Raw genomic sequence first — 16345 nt, 5'->3', positions numbered from 1 at the left:
CATCTTTCAGTCAGATTTAGGCTACTTGGTTCACTGATCTCCTGATAACATAGCTTCCTTGGTGATACTTTCCAAGAACTGGTTGCATTTTCATTCCTATCTACCTCTGCTCTCATTGTGGTGAGGAAGCTGTAATACTCCATGCTCCCTATTGGCATTTCCATGCTTTACCTTTATCTTCATCACTCAATAACCTCTCCATCTTTAAGCTTTACTTATACATATGTATCACTCAACAATATTTTAGAAGCTTTTGTTTCCTCATCTCCAGGACACTCCCCTTCTTTTCTCAGTGACTTTGGTGCTTGGTCTTTCTCTCCTCCACAACTCCTATCTTTATGATAAAGGGGTTCAACATACATATTGATACTCGCTCAAACAACTTTACCTCCCAGTTTCTCAACTTGCTCACTTCTCATGCCCTGTTCCTCTAGCTACTTCAGCTACACACAGAAATAATCATACCCTTAATCTTGCTATCACCCATAAGAGTTCCACTTCCATGTTCATGAACTCTATAATTCCTTTATCTGATCAAAAACTGTTGTCATTCCATCTCTCCTTCTGTCTTGTAACCCCCAACCTCCATGTTATTTTATCCTCACTGTGACTTTCAATCCTTCTATTTATGTTTTTCCCATCTTATCACCCCTACACTAACAATACTCTCCTCCCTTCCCCATCATGATCACTTGAATCAACTCTATTCTGCATTATCCTTTCAAGTTCCTTGCCCTCTTTTCCTATCTAAGATCCTGCCCTGTCAAACCTCATCTCTGGATTACTTCCAACATCCAGTGCCTTTCTTCTACAAGACATACTATTAAATGAAGCTGGAGAAAAACCATGCAATCATGCTGACTGGGTCCACTTCAAGTTTATGTTTCCTGATATCAACTAGGCCCTTAGTGTAGCATGGCAATCTTTTTATACCTCCTTTATTAATTCACTAGAGCAACTTTCCAAACTTCTTCATCTCTCCTCAATCCTCTTATAGCTCCCCCTTGGCCAACTCTCTAAACCAATGTAATAGTTCAATGAAAAAAATAAGACATTTTTGATAAGAGCTACCTCTTTTCCCCTCCTCCTCATCTCACATCATTTAGTTGCTTTCTGCTACTATCTCTCCCTGTACCTCTTTCTGACATGAAGAGTGTAGCAGCAAGCACCTTAGCATACCCAGAGTGGCTGCCAACACAGGTTCCTAGATCTGCTTTTCTAAAGGAAAACAACTCAAAATCTTACTTTAATCAATTAAACATATATCATTTACCTAGTTCAGGGGTGAAAGTCAGCACCCTGAACTTCAGAGGATACAAACAAGTTACAAGCAGACAGAGAAATAGATCAGCAGACAGGCTTCCAGCTGTGTGACCATTACATACATACCTAGTCAGTTACCAGAGAGGGAAGCACCAACATCTGGGTTTTCAAAGCTGGGGGCTCAATGGCTACCCAGAGTCTTATCTGGTCAAATCACACAACTCTTCTCAAAGTAAGCCCCAAAGCAAAATCTCACATCAGAGTATATATAGCTTTCTCCTGGCTCAGATAATGTCACAACCCTCTTGACCCACTGCCCAATCACAAAGCAACAAGTGTGGGCATTCCTGAAAAACAAGTCTCTTGCCACAAGCTCCATGTGACCACATTCAGCCTATTAGGGGGGCAGAGTATATTTTCAAATCAAGGAAAGTTCTCAGATTCACCTAAGCCTATCAAAGGGCCAAGGGGCAAGGAAGATCTTCAGATTCCCATTTCCATAACAAAGAGGTCACCCTTGTTACTAGCCAAGGCAAACCCCTCTACAGGTATAAGTTATCTTATTCCTTTCTGTCCTCCCCAGAAGATTGTACCCTCTGTAATCCTCACTTCCACTTTTCTTCAGCCCACGTGACTTCACACTTGAACAACTGCAATAGTCTATCAATTGGTCTCCCTGCCTCAAGCCCCACTCTAGACCATTCTTCTCTTGGCTGCTAAAGTGATCTTCCTAAAGCACGACTTACCATGTCACTCTATCTACTCAATAGATTCCAATGGCACCCTCTTACCTCTAAGATCAAATATAAAATTTTCTGGACTGGTATTCAAAACCCTTCATAATTGGTCTCTTACTAGTTTTTCAATTTTTTTATACCTTACTCCCATTGAGGTACATACACTTTCCAAACTCCCAGATGTTTTCAATGGCTGAATTTTATGCCTGGAATGCTCTACCTCCTGGCCTCTCTGGCTTCCTTCAAATCTCAACTAAAGTTTCCCCTTCTGTAAAACTCCTTTTCCCAGTCTTCCTTAATCTTAGTGTCTTCCCTCTGGCATTATCTCCAGTTTATCCTGTATATATCTTGTTTGAACATAATTGTTTGACGTTGCTTTAAGGATGCTCATCCTCCAGAGGAGCCATCTCATAATTTCCCACTAGGCTGTACTCCTGGATTTTATATTCTCAGGTCTGACCATGTCAACCATGTGTCTGGTATTTAAAGTCCTTCATATCTCATTCCCTTGCTGCCTTTCTAATACTTTTACATCTTATTTCCTCACAACTTTCATAAAATCTTATTGGATTTTCATGCCCATTATACAGATGCTGAAACTGAAGTTCAGTGAGAAAATTGCTGAACATAATATAGCCAGTGATTGATGAGAAGCCCATGCCAACGTCAGGTCTTTTGATTTCCAGCACAGTATTCTTTCCATTACATCACCAAACCAGACAAAACTGAAACACATGATACTGTAAGCAATCTGGGAGAGCAAGGAATAGTTTACCTGTCAGATCTATAGAGAGGGGAAGATTTTATGATGAAACAACAGTTCAAGAGCATTATAAAATACAAAACAGATAATTCTGATTACATTAAATTGAAAAGTTTCTGCACAAACAAAGCCAATGTAACCAAGATTAAGAGGGAAGTGAAAAATTGGGAAAGAATTTTTACAACCAATGTCTCTGATAGAGGCCTCATTTCAAAAATATACAAAGAACTAAGTCAAATCTATAAGAATAAAAGCCACACCCCAATCAAAAAATGGTCAAAGGATATGAACAGGCAGTTCTCAGAAGATGAAATAAAAGATATTTATAAACATATCAAAAAATTCTCTAAACCACTATTGATTAGAGAAAGGCAAATCAAAACAACTCTGAGGTACCATATCTCACTGGCCAGACTGGCTAATATGACAAAACAGGAAAATGATAAATGCCGGAGAGGACATGGAAAAATTGGAACACTAATGCGTTGTTGGTGGAATTGTGAACTGATTCAACCATTCTGGAGAGCAATCTGGAACTATGCCCAAAGGACTATAAATAAGTGTATGTCCTTTGACCCAGCAATAACACTTCTAGGATTATATCCCACAGAGATCAGAGAAGTAGGAGGAGGACCCATTTGTACAAAAATATTTATAGCAGCTCTTTTTGTGTTGGCAAAGAATTGGAAATCAAGAGGAAGCCTGTCAATTGGGGAATGTCTGAACAAGTTATGGTATATAAAAAATGAGGAGCAGAAGGACTTCATAATAACCTGATGCTAAGTGAGAAGAGCAGAAGCAGGAGAAATCTGTACACAATCACAAATACAACGTATGTGTGTGTAGCAGCAAGCACCCCAAGCGTCCCCAGGGTCGCTGCCAACACAGGTTCTTAGATCTGCTTTGATAAAGGAAAGCAACTCAAGATGGGTTAACAAGCTTACTTTAATCAAACATATGTATTGTTTACCTAGTTCAGGGGGAAAAGGTGAGCACCCCGAACTTCAGCATATACAGACAGAATTATCAAGACAGAGAAACAGATCAAGAAGACAGTTTCCAAATTGTCCAACCATTACATCCATACCAAATCAACATCTGGGTTTCAACATCTGGGTTTTTCAAAGCCGGGGGACTCTCAACAACGGCTTCCCAGAGTTTCATCTGATCAAATCACAGAACACTTCTCAAAGTGAGCCCCAAAACAAAGCTACACATCAGGGCTTATATAGCCTTCTCCTGGCTCAGAGAATGTAACAACCTTATTGACCCACTGGCCAATCAAAAAGTATCTACTGAAAAACAAGCCTCCCACCCCAGGCTCCAGGTGCACTTTAGCCTAGGGGCAGGGAAGATCTTTAAATTTGCATTTCCATTACAGTGTGACAACTAACTTTGATAGACTGGGCTCCTCTCAGCAATGTAAGGTTTGACAGCTCCAAAAGACTCATCATCAAAAGAGATATCCACATCCAGAGAAAGAGCTGCAGAGTCTGAGTGCAGATTGAAGCAAACTACTTGCTGTTTCTTTTTCTTGTTTTGTTTTGTTTCCTCTTTCCCACTGATCATTCCATCAGTTATAATCCTTCTTTACAACCTGACTAATGATTAATGTGAAGATATTTTTAGATCCTATATTCGAGTATATGTAGCCATGATGGGGGGAGGAAAGGGAGGGGGAGAAAATTTGAAACTCAAGGGACTGTGAAACTGAATATTGTAAACTAAAAGTAAATAAACAAATTAATTTAAAAAAAAGTGAAATACCAAGGAAGTATCTGTAAGGTTAACATCTATTTCCTATTATGTTGTCATATGAAAATAAGAATAAAATCTGCAAGAAATCCATGGCCATTTGATACTTAAGAGTATTAAGTATATCTCCACTGTCACAGAACCCTTCTAGTCCTGACTCTGATTACTACTTTCCTTCCCCTAGACTTACTCTCTTAAGAAGCAGAAACCATGAGCAGGGAGGATAAATCTTTTTGAATGTGAAAGTGACACATTCCAGGCTATGAACTAAGAGTGTCCAAGTGGAAAGTTGGAAGAAACCCTGGCAGGAATAGAAACTGTACCTATAAAGCATTCACAATAAAGGGAGATCAAAGGATGAAACAAGAGGAGGGTTCAAAAGAACAGAAACGGCAGCCTCTCAGCATGCTCTTCTTATCTGTTGGAATTGACTTGTCTGGTACTAAAGCATATCAAAGTAGGTCTATAGGAATCAGAGAGCCAATACAGCAAAATGCAACTTAAAAGGAAGGCAGGAATTTAGGGATTCAACCCTGGTATGCTGAGAAGCAGCATGGTGTAACTGATAGAGTGAAGTCAGAAAGATCTCAGTTCAAATTCCACCTTGGACATTTACTGGTTGTGTAACCCTGGGAAAGGTCACTTCACCTCTCAAGGCCTCAGCTTCCTCATCTGGAAAATTATGCAGTTGGAAAAAATGACCCCCCAAAATTCCCTTAGAGCCCTAAATAATCCATGATCCTACCTCTGACTCCGTGATTCCAAACCATCATTTAGAAAGAAGTCTTAGGAGTGGCTAGGTGGCGCAGTGAATAAAGCATAGGCCCTGGAGTCAGGAGTACCTGAGTTCAAATCCAGCCTCAGACACTTGACAGTCTTACTAGCTGTGTGACTTTGGGCAAGTTACTTAACCCCAATTGCTGTCCCAATAGCAAAAAAAAAAAAAAAAGTCTTGCTTCCTTCCACTATATCATTCTGTTTCTAATCAAGTCGTTAACCTAACCACTCTGAGCCTCAGTTACTGTATATGTTTGTGTATGTATAGAAACATATATGCACATGTGTTCATATATGTGCATATGTGTAGACATATACATACATATATGCATATACAAATTTATACTACCTTACCCACAGGACTTTGTTGATAAAGATACTATATGTCAAAATCTTTTGTGTATTATAAACTGTAATGTAAATGTAAATTGTTATCAGCTCCAAGCTTGAGTTTCTACAAATCTATCTACTATCTACCTCTCTCTCTCTCTCTCTCTCTATTCACTTCTTATGGAGTCTTAGATCATAATTGCCCCTATGATGAAGAAAACTGGGATGGGAGTTCAGAACCATGCTACTTTACTACCTTCCTTAAGCCCTCATGTGAACTCCACACCATTTCTAATTCTGAGTCTAAATAGGCAAAGTATATGAAATGGTATAGTTATTTTATGGATGAAAAGGTATAGTTATTTTATGATTCTACTTATATTTCAGATAACAATATTTTTCATGAAACACGAGTGATTAATGTGTAATGACAAAAGTCCCCCAAAATACTAGTAAGACAGGTCTAAATTATTTCCACAATGCCTTCATGAGACTGTTGTTTAGATGTTCTTATGAGGTAACATCTCTTGAACTAGCATCTGTTAAAACTAGCATATTCCTATTGTTGTCAAGTTCTAGTATCCTTGGTCAAAGGAAGTTTATAAAAACCATAACAGATAATTTGTATACCTGCATTAAAGAGCAAGGGAATGCTCAACCACTGTAGGGTTAACTGTCAATTTATCTTAAAAGGGTTCCTTTTGCTGATAGTGCCCTATCATACCAGATCCAACAGGTCTTAGCAATAAAAAATTATTTAGGGTGGACATTTAATCATCCTTTAGGAAATGTAACAATTCTCCTAAATGTATAATAGGATACATACTGACTTTCCTAGAAAAAAAAATAAATGGGGTCTTTTACTGGGATGAGTCATTACTAATGTAGTTCATAAATATGCAGATAATATTACCATCAGCACTTCTAATACATTTCATGATAAGCCAAAAAGCAATACTCTTCCAAAACAGGTAAACTGGATAGTCATGAGTGTCAAAAATCTCAGGTAATCATAAACTTTAAAGAATAATCAGACAGCTAAAAACTCTTCGAAGCATACTCCATCTATAGCTCTAACACAGCAAGTTAGTACAGTCAAGAGACTTTTTTTAATAAGAAAGGAGACAACAAAGCCAGATACAGTCATTTCTAGGTATTCCCCCAACTCCATTGTCTTGGGTTCTGATTTACACAGTTGTGCCTTGTAACAGCTCCACTTTACTGTCCTACTCTACCCAATCCTGGCCTTTAATAATTAAAAAAAATTATATCTACAATGGAAACTAGTACTGGAGGAACTAGGTAAGATTGTCAATAAAACTCCTCTTCGTGATATTAGAGAGTCAACACCCAACACTGGACATGTGAAAGGCACTTGCCTTCTGTCACTTTCAGTTTCCTTGCCTCTCAAATGGATACAATACTTGTAGCAATTATGTATTCAGTAAGTGTGGAGAGTAGAATGAGATATTCTAATCCCAACTCATCAATTCTTATTGATGAATATTATTATTATTGAATAATCAGGGACTATTGCCCATTCTTTGATTTATCCAGGCTATTTCTCCTTGAACTATCCATTAATATTCTCACTACAGAGTGACTAGAAAGAAACCCAAAAGATCAAAGTAAATGACAGAGAGGAGCTTGGGGAGGAAGCTGATGCTATGACTAAAGGAAACTTGAAGATTTCTTTTTTTTTTTCTTTTGGCTCCCTTGAAGAAATTTCCTTGAAACTGAGTGGTTATCCTTTTCCCTAGCATAGGTTTTGATACATTATATGAATTCAAATGTCAAATATGCACAAAATCCATCATTACCTCATGCCTGGACTTCTCTAGTAGTCTGCTGTGAATCTGCCTGCCTCAAGTCTCTTTCCCCTCCAATCAATCCTCCATTCAGTCACTAAGGTGATTTTCCTAAAGTACAGGTCTAACCATGTCACCATCCTACTCAATAAACTCCACTGGTTCCTTATTACGTCTAAGATCAAATACAAAATGCTCTGGTTTAGAATTCAAAGTCCATCATACAATAACCCCTGCTATCTTTCCAGTCTTCTAACACATTACTCCTCAAAATGCATTCTTTGATCTAGTGACCTAGCCTTCTGAACATTCCTCAAACAAGACAGTCCATCTCTCAGTTCCAGGCATTTTCTTTTACTGTCTCCCATTCCTGTAATGCTCTCCCTCCTATGCTCCACCTGTTGACCTCCCTAAATTCCTTTCAGTCCCAACTAGAATCCTTTCTTCTACCAGAAGTCTTCCTTGACCCCTCCTAATGCTGGTGCCTTCCCTTTGTTAATTATTTCCCATTTATCTTATACATACTTTACTTTGTATATATTTATTTGCATTTTGTCTCCCCCACTAGATTGTAAGCTCCTCGAGGGAAGGGATTGTCTTTTGTTTCTTTTTGTATCCCCAGAGCTTGGCATACTGTCTGATACATTTTTGTTGTTGTTTAGTCATTTTTCAGTCATTTCCAACTCTTTGTGATCCCTTTTGGGGTTTTCTTGGCAAAGATACTAGATTGGTTTGCCATTCCCTTCTCCACTCTTTTTACAGATGAGAAACTGAAGCAAACAGGGCAAAATGACTTGCCAGAATCACAAAGCTAGTAAGTGTTTGAGGTTGGATTTGAATTTAGGAAGATGAGTCTTCCTGACTCCAGGCGCAATACTATCCTATCCACTAGCACCACCTAGTTGCCCAATCTAGCAGATAGTAGATGTTCAACAAATGTTTATTGATGAAATGATTGAAAACTGAAAATAATATATTCTTCTTTATGTATTTGAATAAAAGGTCTAAAATTGGCACTCATGGCTCTTCACAATCTGGCTCCCACTGACTTTTCTAATATTATGTCATAGTATTGCACTTTAAGGCTTCCCTGTTCTGGTCAAACTCATCCCCTTGCTATGTCCCATATATGACTCTGAATCACTTGTCTTTTGACTGCTGGTCCTTATGTCTAGAATACACTCTTTTCTCCCCTCTGTTTCTTGGAACTTCTAGCTTCCTTAAAGACACAGCTTAGGTGCCACCTCCTATATAGGGCCTTTCCAACCCACCCACTCCTGCCTTGCCAAAAACAAAAATTATTTTGGATTACTTTGTGCGTCTGTTGTATTCTCCCTAGTAGAATGTAGAACCTTGAAGACAGCCACTACTTTATTTTTTCTTTGTATTCCCAGGATCAAGTACAATGGCTTACACAGAGTAGATGCTTAATAAATATTTATTCAGCTGGATAAAGGTGAATGCACAAAGAAAACTCACTGTAAGGAGGGGTATGCAGCTTTGAGTTATTTTTCCAGGAGTGCTGATAAATTTCCAACACTACAGCCAGACTCTCCCATCTGAGGTAAAGGAGTATAGAATATCATGAAACAACAGCTTAGCATCAGGTTGTGTACAGTCTGTGTCTGGAGGACAGGAAAAAACTAACAGACCTAGCAATGCTTGCTGTAAAACTGAATGTGAAAATTTTTCACATACTTAAAGCCAAGAAATCATAATGTCCGGGAAAAAGCATTAAAGACCCCAAATACTTCAGAACTCCTACCATTTCTTTTTATTTTATTTTTTTGCTTTTTGGAGGGCAATTTGGGTTTAAATGACTTGCCCAAGATCACATGGCTAGTTTTTGTGTTAAGTGCCTGAGGCTGGATTTGAACTCTGGTCCTCCTGACTCCAGGGCTGGTGCTCTATTCACTTCACCACCACCAGCTGCCCCAACAGTGTTAAAATCTACAGAAAGATCAATAATACAAACTATTAAGAAATCTAAGAGATAACCTTAGATAAAGTAGTCTTAGTAGAAAGGTAAGGTCACAAACTAGATTACAAAGGACTGAGGAGTAAAAACTGAGAAAGTGGAAAGAATGAGTGTAGACAATTTTCTAGGACTTAAGTACTAAAAGAGAAAAAAGAAGTAGCTTCACAGCTTGAAAGGATGTTGAGGTAAAGGTAATTTTTTTTTAAAGATGTGGGATATCTAAGCATGTTTGTAGCTAGCAGAAAAGGAGAGAGTAGAAAAGGAAAGACTGAGGGAAGCAAGCTACAAAGCTGATGAGATATAAGAAACCACTTGCTATTCAGAGACCAAAAAAGCAAAAGAGGAGAGAATGGGCAACACTGTGGAGTTACCCTGAGGCCTAGGGGAGAGAAGACAATAGAGATCTCAACAGTAGATTGATTTTCTCTATAAAGTGGGATAAAGGGTCCTATGCTGACAAAAAGGGTTATGAGATAGGAATGGTGAGGAGGAAAGAAGGGATTATAAATAAGTAAAATTATTTTCAGTTTGAAATTTTAAAAATAAATTAAACTTTAAGGAACTTTAAAGTTCTTTTAACTTTAAAAGAACCTTAAACCTTTATTTTAAGGAACATGAGGTACATTGCCATTCAAAGTTTCTAGAACAACAGAGAGTATCAAATGAAAGTTTGCCTTTATTTAATAGAATAATTTCAAAACCTTAAGATTTTGAGATAAGGCTCTGTGACACTGGGTAAGTCTCAGTGCTATAGGCAGCTCTCTTAAGATTTTAAGCTGAATAGAAGTTGCTAACTTTCATTGGTTATGCTAGTTTCTTCATGTATAGTTCCTATACCAATGAAATCACGGGAAAAAATCACTATACTTTTTGGCCCAAAGCTGTAAGATTTCTATGTCATTACACTCAATATGAAATGAATAAACATGGAAAGATACTTTCCTAAGATTAAATTATTTCAAGATTTAAGATTTCTATACAAGACTGATGGAATCCTAATAAAGCTGCCCCCCAGTCCCAATATTCTAACTTCATTATAGGCCCTGGCCATACTGAACAGCAGGCCCACTGTACCTACCTAGCCCCCCCACCCTCAAACCCCCTCCCACCAATGTCCTAACTTCTACATATATGGCTCACTGCTTACTAGAACAACAGGTGTGTCCCTGAACTCTTAGTTCCCACAGAAACAGCAGGTGTGTCCATGTGATGGCAGTCCAGCTACTGCCTCTACCTAGTCACTGCCCCCAGACCCATTCCCACAGAAACAGGTGCGTTCTTGTATTCAGTCACAATCACATCATCCATCTATCCCAAGACAGGGCCATAATACCTAACTATCTAAATTGACCAGACAGGACAACAATAGCTAGCCAACTGGAGGGCAGCACCATCAGAATGTTTAACCACAGAACCATAGATAGGACCGCTCCTCCATTACCTAACTCCTTAACAAAACCCTCCTGTCTTTTTAATATTCATGATTTCTGTTGTGTAATTGCATCTTTACCCTATAAAAATCCATATTGTTTTCTCTGAAGCTTCTGGTTCCTCTTGGAATTTAGCCCGCTTCATGAGAAGCATCAATCTCAATAATTGCCTATACTTAGATTAGAGGTAGCATGACTGAATTCTTTGTAACGGTTTTACCACAACACACCATGAAACTCCAAAAGTTTTGGGGTGGGCAGAGCCCCCACAACAATAGTTTTTGGTGTCCCTGAGTTTAAACTGCAGTAAAGACATCCTTTAGAAAATATTAACAATATCTGTTTCCCACATAGCTGCCCAGTAACCTTCAAATGGTTCAAGTCTAGCTGTGTTGTTCTATTGCTTAAGAACTGTCAGTGGCATCTTGATTTAGGATAAACTAAACTTCTTAATTTATCATTTAAAGCCCTTTATAATCTGGTTCCAGTTCACATTTCTAGGTTTACTACACATGACTCTTCCTGTACTCTAGTTTCTACCAAATTGGCCTATTCCGTCCTGCCCAGCTTTGGCATTCTCTCTCTCTCTCACTTCCATGCCTTTGTATAAACTGCTCTTAATAGCTGGAATGAACTTTTCATCTCATTAGCCTCTAAGATTCCCTAGCTTCTTCCAAAGTCTGGCTCATGTGCCACTTCCTTTGGGAAGTCTTTGCTGATTTTTTTGTCAGTGTTCCCTCTCTCCCCATCTTGAATTATCACATTTATATTTATTTGTTTACATGTAATATTCCCCATCTTCCAGCAAAATGTAAACTCCTTGATGACAAAGTCTATTTTTTATTTTGGGCTTTTGTGAGAATCAAATGAGTTACTATCTATATCTATGTATGCATGCATATATGTATATTTGTATGTGTACATATATGTAAATATATACACACATGCATATATGTGTACAGGTATGCATGTGTGCACATGTGTATATGTGCATATATTTGTATATGTATGTATATACATATATATTTGTGTGCACATATTGCATTCTGCAAACCTTAAAGCACTACATAAATGTTAGCTATTAACTAACTATCTATAAAGGGGGGTTGATAGAATAGAAAATAATGAGAAGTCCTGATGACAACCAATGAAACTGAAAGTCATGTTGGCTTTCCCTAAATATAATGCAAGAGTTAGTTGAGGGATTTCTCATGAAACTTCTCATAAACGTTCATGTACATTTACCAAATTTCTCTACGTTCCCAAAAAGGGTTTGTTATAAACTCAATCTGTTTAAATATTTACTGTGTAAAAAATAAAGCATTTCTTTATCTGTTTGAGATCAGGTCCCAGTAAATTATGCTGTATATTTCCTTGGTCTCATAGATATGAGTTGCCAATTTTAAATTTAGGGGATAAGGTAGAAGCTGTCAAAGAATCAAAGAAAAACAATCCAAACTGAGGCTAAGATAACAGAAATAGTTTTAGAATGAGTTGTCCCATAAATAATTAATTTCAAAAAACAAAAATAAGAAAGTAGTTCTCAGTATTTAAACATCTTGCTTGAAGTTAATGTTCATGACTTGAATTTAAATTCTGATAATTTGAAAAAGAAAGATGGCATATGTTCTTAAGCCCTACTTAGTGAATGTTTATTCAGATTAAAGACTATAAATTCTGGTATAACAAAAAGCCCTAGGCATTTTGAAAAGCTAAAGATGTCTTGGAATCAAGTTTTGGGAAAGCTCACATTGCATGCGTACACATGTACATTACTCCAAGGTCTGAATGTGATCATGACTCTCATTTTTATGAACATTATCACTTTCTAACATTTAACCAAAATTAACTTGTGAAAAAAAGCCTTCAGTTTGATAGATTAGTTTATATTTCACAAATTCAGAGTATATTAAGATGTATCTACTCTTAAAAGTTTAAAATAATATTTTTGTACAAGTACACTGACCTTCTTGACTTTGCTAGTTTTTTTTGATTCCTCTAGAGATTTGATCTTTTGGTCTTCAAAACCTTCAGAGACGTCATCTAAAATATCAAGCTTCACTTTACTGCTTTCAACACCTAGAATCCAAGTGAATTGAAACTTAATTAGAAATTAAAATAGACGAGTTCAAATTGACATGGCAAGAGAAGTTAAAAATAAAACTTCCTTATTTGTTATAGTAAGAAGACTTAGTTTAGTTTCTGCTGAAAGATATAAACATCATATTATTTTTAGTCCTTTGAACTACTCAGGCTTTGCATTCAATTTCATTTTAAATAATCAAAGTAGGTTATATTATTCAATAGTTTTAAAAAGTGTTTTTTCCTTGGTAGCACAATATTGCTAAATTTGTCTAAAGTAAAAAAAGTATACCTCTAGATTTTTTGTTTATTTGAAATAAAATAACCTTTTATATTTATAAATCAACTCCTGTAGTTATCATAAAATAATACCTATTAGAAGTCTTCCTAAAATTTACATAAACTTTTCTTTTCATAAAGAATACTTTATACTTGCTATAAAATACCTCAACTTGCGACAAAGTTCTTAGCACTAAATAATGATTGAAAATTTGTTAAGCCCCTATCACATGCCAGGCATTGTGCTAGGAGCTTAAGGGTACACAAAAACAAGAAGGAACTACTCTCAAGGGGCTTACATTCTATAGAAGAAGACTATATATACACATATAAATGTGTACGAAATAAGTATATATAAAATATGCAACATGAATAAGAAAATTAATTAAATTAGATATTCTAAGAGACAAAGGTGAGAACAGTGAATTCCAGGAATGGGCAACAATCTGGAAGTGAGAAAGCCTTCTCTGCTGTAAAAATTAGAAGTCCACAAATTAAAAATGTGTTCATCTTATAAAGGTTTGTAAAGTCTGAATGCTTTTATACTCAAAGGAGCAATGTTATAAATGATGATTAAGTTCCCACCTAGTTAGCCCACACATATCAATTTAATGCCCCACTTCCCCTGACACAAACAAAATAGTATCTGACCTCTGAAAACTTAGATTCTACCAGGAGAGAAAATATGTATTTAGTTAAGTATATATTAGTCAATCAATAAGCATTTATTAAGCAGCTACTATGTGCCAGGCACTGTGCTAATAAGTCTAGGGGTTATGAAGAAATGAGGAAGACAGTTCCTGCTCAGAAGTTCATAGTCTAATGAGGGAGACAACAAACAACTGTGTATAAACTACATATGGGATAAACTGAAAATAACATCAGAGGAGAGGCACTAGCATTAAGAACCAGGAAAAGCATCTTGCAAATGTGGAACTTTTGCAGGATTTTTGAAAGAAGTCGGGAAATCTAGTAGACAGAACTGAGGAATGAGAGAATTCAAAGAGAAGAGTCAATGAAAATACTCGAGTCTGGAGAAAAATAAGTTGATGGACTAACTACCTCTGTAGACTAGACAACCAGTTTTTGTCAAAGCCTCATGTGCATTATTGCTATGTGACTCTGAGCAGGTCACAATTCACACATAAGTCAAGACATCACCCTGTGATGTTGTCTCTCTGAAAACGAGAGATGAACAAAATGTGCATTACTTTTTTTTTTGGAGGGGAGGAAGGCAAAGCAATTGGGGTTAAGTGACTTGCCCAAGGTCACACATCTAGTTAAGTGTCAAGTATATGAGATAAGATTTGAATTCTGGTCCTCCTGATTCCAGGGCCGGTGCTTTATTTATTGCTCCACCTACCTGCCCCAAAACACACACAAGTCGTTTAACCTGCTTCTCTCCTTGGTCTCCAACATGTTATATTACAAGTGACTCTGAATGTACTTTTAATGGTATCATTTACAAAAAGTGGGCAGACCCAGCTCTTTATTTTTTGGGGTATGAGGCAACTGCAATTAAGTGACTTGCCCAGGGTCACACAGCTAGTGTCAAGTGTCTGGTCAGAGACTGCATTTGAACTTAGGTCCTGAAGTCAGGGTCAGTACTCTATCCACTGCACCACCTAGCTGCCCCTAACATGCATTACTGACTGATAAAGGTGAAAAGATATTGGTGATAAGATAAAGGTAAAGATAGTGACTGATTATCAACATTTATTCGAGATCATCTATGGAGGCCTCATGGAAAGACATGGATTCACATCATAAACAAATTAGAGAATCAGAAAAGGTGATACTTTTCAAAGCTAAAGATAGTGGAAGCATTTGCGATCAAACAAGCAACAGGGAAGGATCATAGGAGATAAAATGGTCAATTTTTAATAGTAAAAGTATTTGCAAAGTTTTACAAAAACAAAACCAATGTAGTTGAAATCACAAGAAAACACTTAATTGGGGAAAAGTCTTTGCAGCAAGTTTCTGTGATGGTGTTCTAAGGTCCACTGATTAAAACATATAAGAAAAGTACCACTTTGCTATTAGATGAATGGACAATGGGTATGAAAGAAGTTCTCAAGGTAAGAAATCAAAGCTAGCAATAACCATATAAAAATGTTCCAAATGACTCATGAAAATATGCCCATCTGATTAGAAAAGATGGAAAAAAGGAAAAAATTATAATTAGTGAAGGAGATATGGGAGGAGAGGCACAATTGTTCGGTGATCTGTGAACTAAATGATCCTGTCATTCTGGAAAGCAATTTGGAACTATACCCAAAAAGGCATTAAGTTGCATGGTTCCTTGACACAGTGATATCACCACTAAGAATATAGCCCAAAAAGATCAAAGAAAGAGGGAAACAACATGTATGTACCAAAAATGTTCAAGGCATCACTTTTTGTTGGAGTAAATAACTGGAAACCAATGGGGTGTCCATCAATTGGATGACAGTTCCAGAAGTTGTGGCATATGACTTTAACAGAATATAATTGTGCTGTAAAAAATAATTTGTATGAACTGATGCAGAGTAAAGTGTGCAGGATCTGAAGAACACTTTATATAGTGACTACATTATTATACATTACTGCAAAGAAAAGCAACTTTGAAAAATTCAAAAATCCTGATCAATGCAATGACCAACCAGGATTCCAAAGGACCAGTGATGAAACCTGCTACCCACCAACTCCTGAATAAAAGGATATGGACCAGAGGTGCAGAATGAGCCATCCATTTTGGACATGGCTAGTGGGGAGATTTATTCTGATTGATGTGCTAATATGCTACAAAGACTCTGGGAGAAGTTTCTTTTTAGGAGGAGACAATTGGGAGACATGGAGGAATAAAAGAAAAGAAAGATAATTGTCATTGAAACATTTATAAAATCCATAGAAGGAAATACAAGGAAGTTCAAAGAGATCCATCTAAGTAGGACAGATTTGAAACTAAAATGTTGAATTTATTATATACTTTTAAAAGAAACATAATACATTTATGGTTTAATATATGTTTCTGTCTTTCTTAGCATATAAAAGTGCTCATGTTTGTGTTTGTCACATTTAGAATAACAAAAAGATTAACTTTTTAATAAAGATATGGATGAGAATTACACAGGGTAAGAATACATGGGTAGGGGTGGCCAGGT

At 37.0% G+C, this 16345-nt stretch overlaps 1 protein-coding gene across 3 annotated transcripts in view; it reads right to left on the bottom strand.

Moving 5' to 3' along the window:
• MCPH1 (microcephalin 1) overlaps positions 1 to 16345 on the bottom strand; it is a 389489-nt gene that overhangs the window by 286554 nt on the left and 86590 nt on the right. For all 3 annotated transcript variants that reach the window (XM_069065409.1, XM_069065408.1, XM_069065410.1), the window contains one exon: positions 12808 to 12920. In XM_069065409.1, coding sequence (XP_068921510.1) covers positions 12808 to 12920 — 113 coding nt within the window. The remainder of the gene's footprint in view (positions 1 to 12807; positions 12921 to 16345) is intronic.

This window comes from Petaurus breviceps, unplaced genomic scaffold, assembly GCF_028583685.1.
Source record: "Petaurus breviceps papuanus isolate PSGF00001 unplaced genomic scaffold, PetGlider_PUasm1.0 90686, whole genome shotgun sequence".
NCBI classification, from domain to species: domain Eukaryota; kingdom Metazoa; phylum Chordata; class Mammalia; order Diprotodontia; family Petauridae; genus Petaurus; species Petaurus breviceps.
Note: the sequence above shows the minus strand (reverse complement) of the source record. Positions and strands in the feature narration are given on the sequence as shown.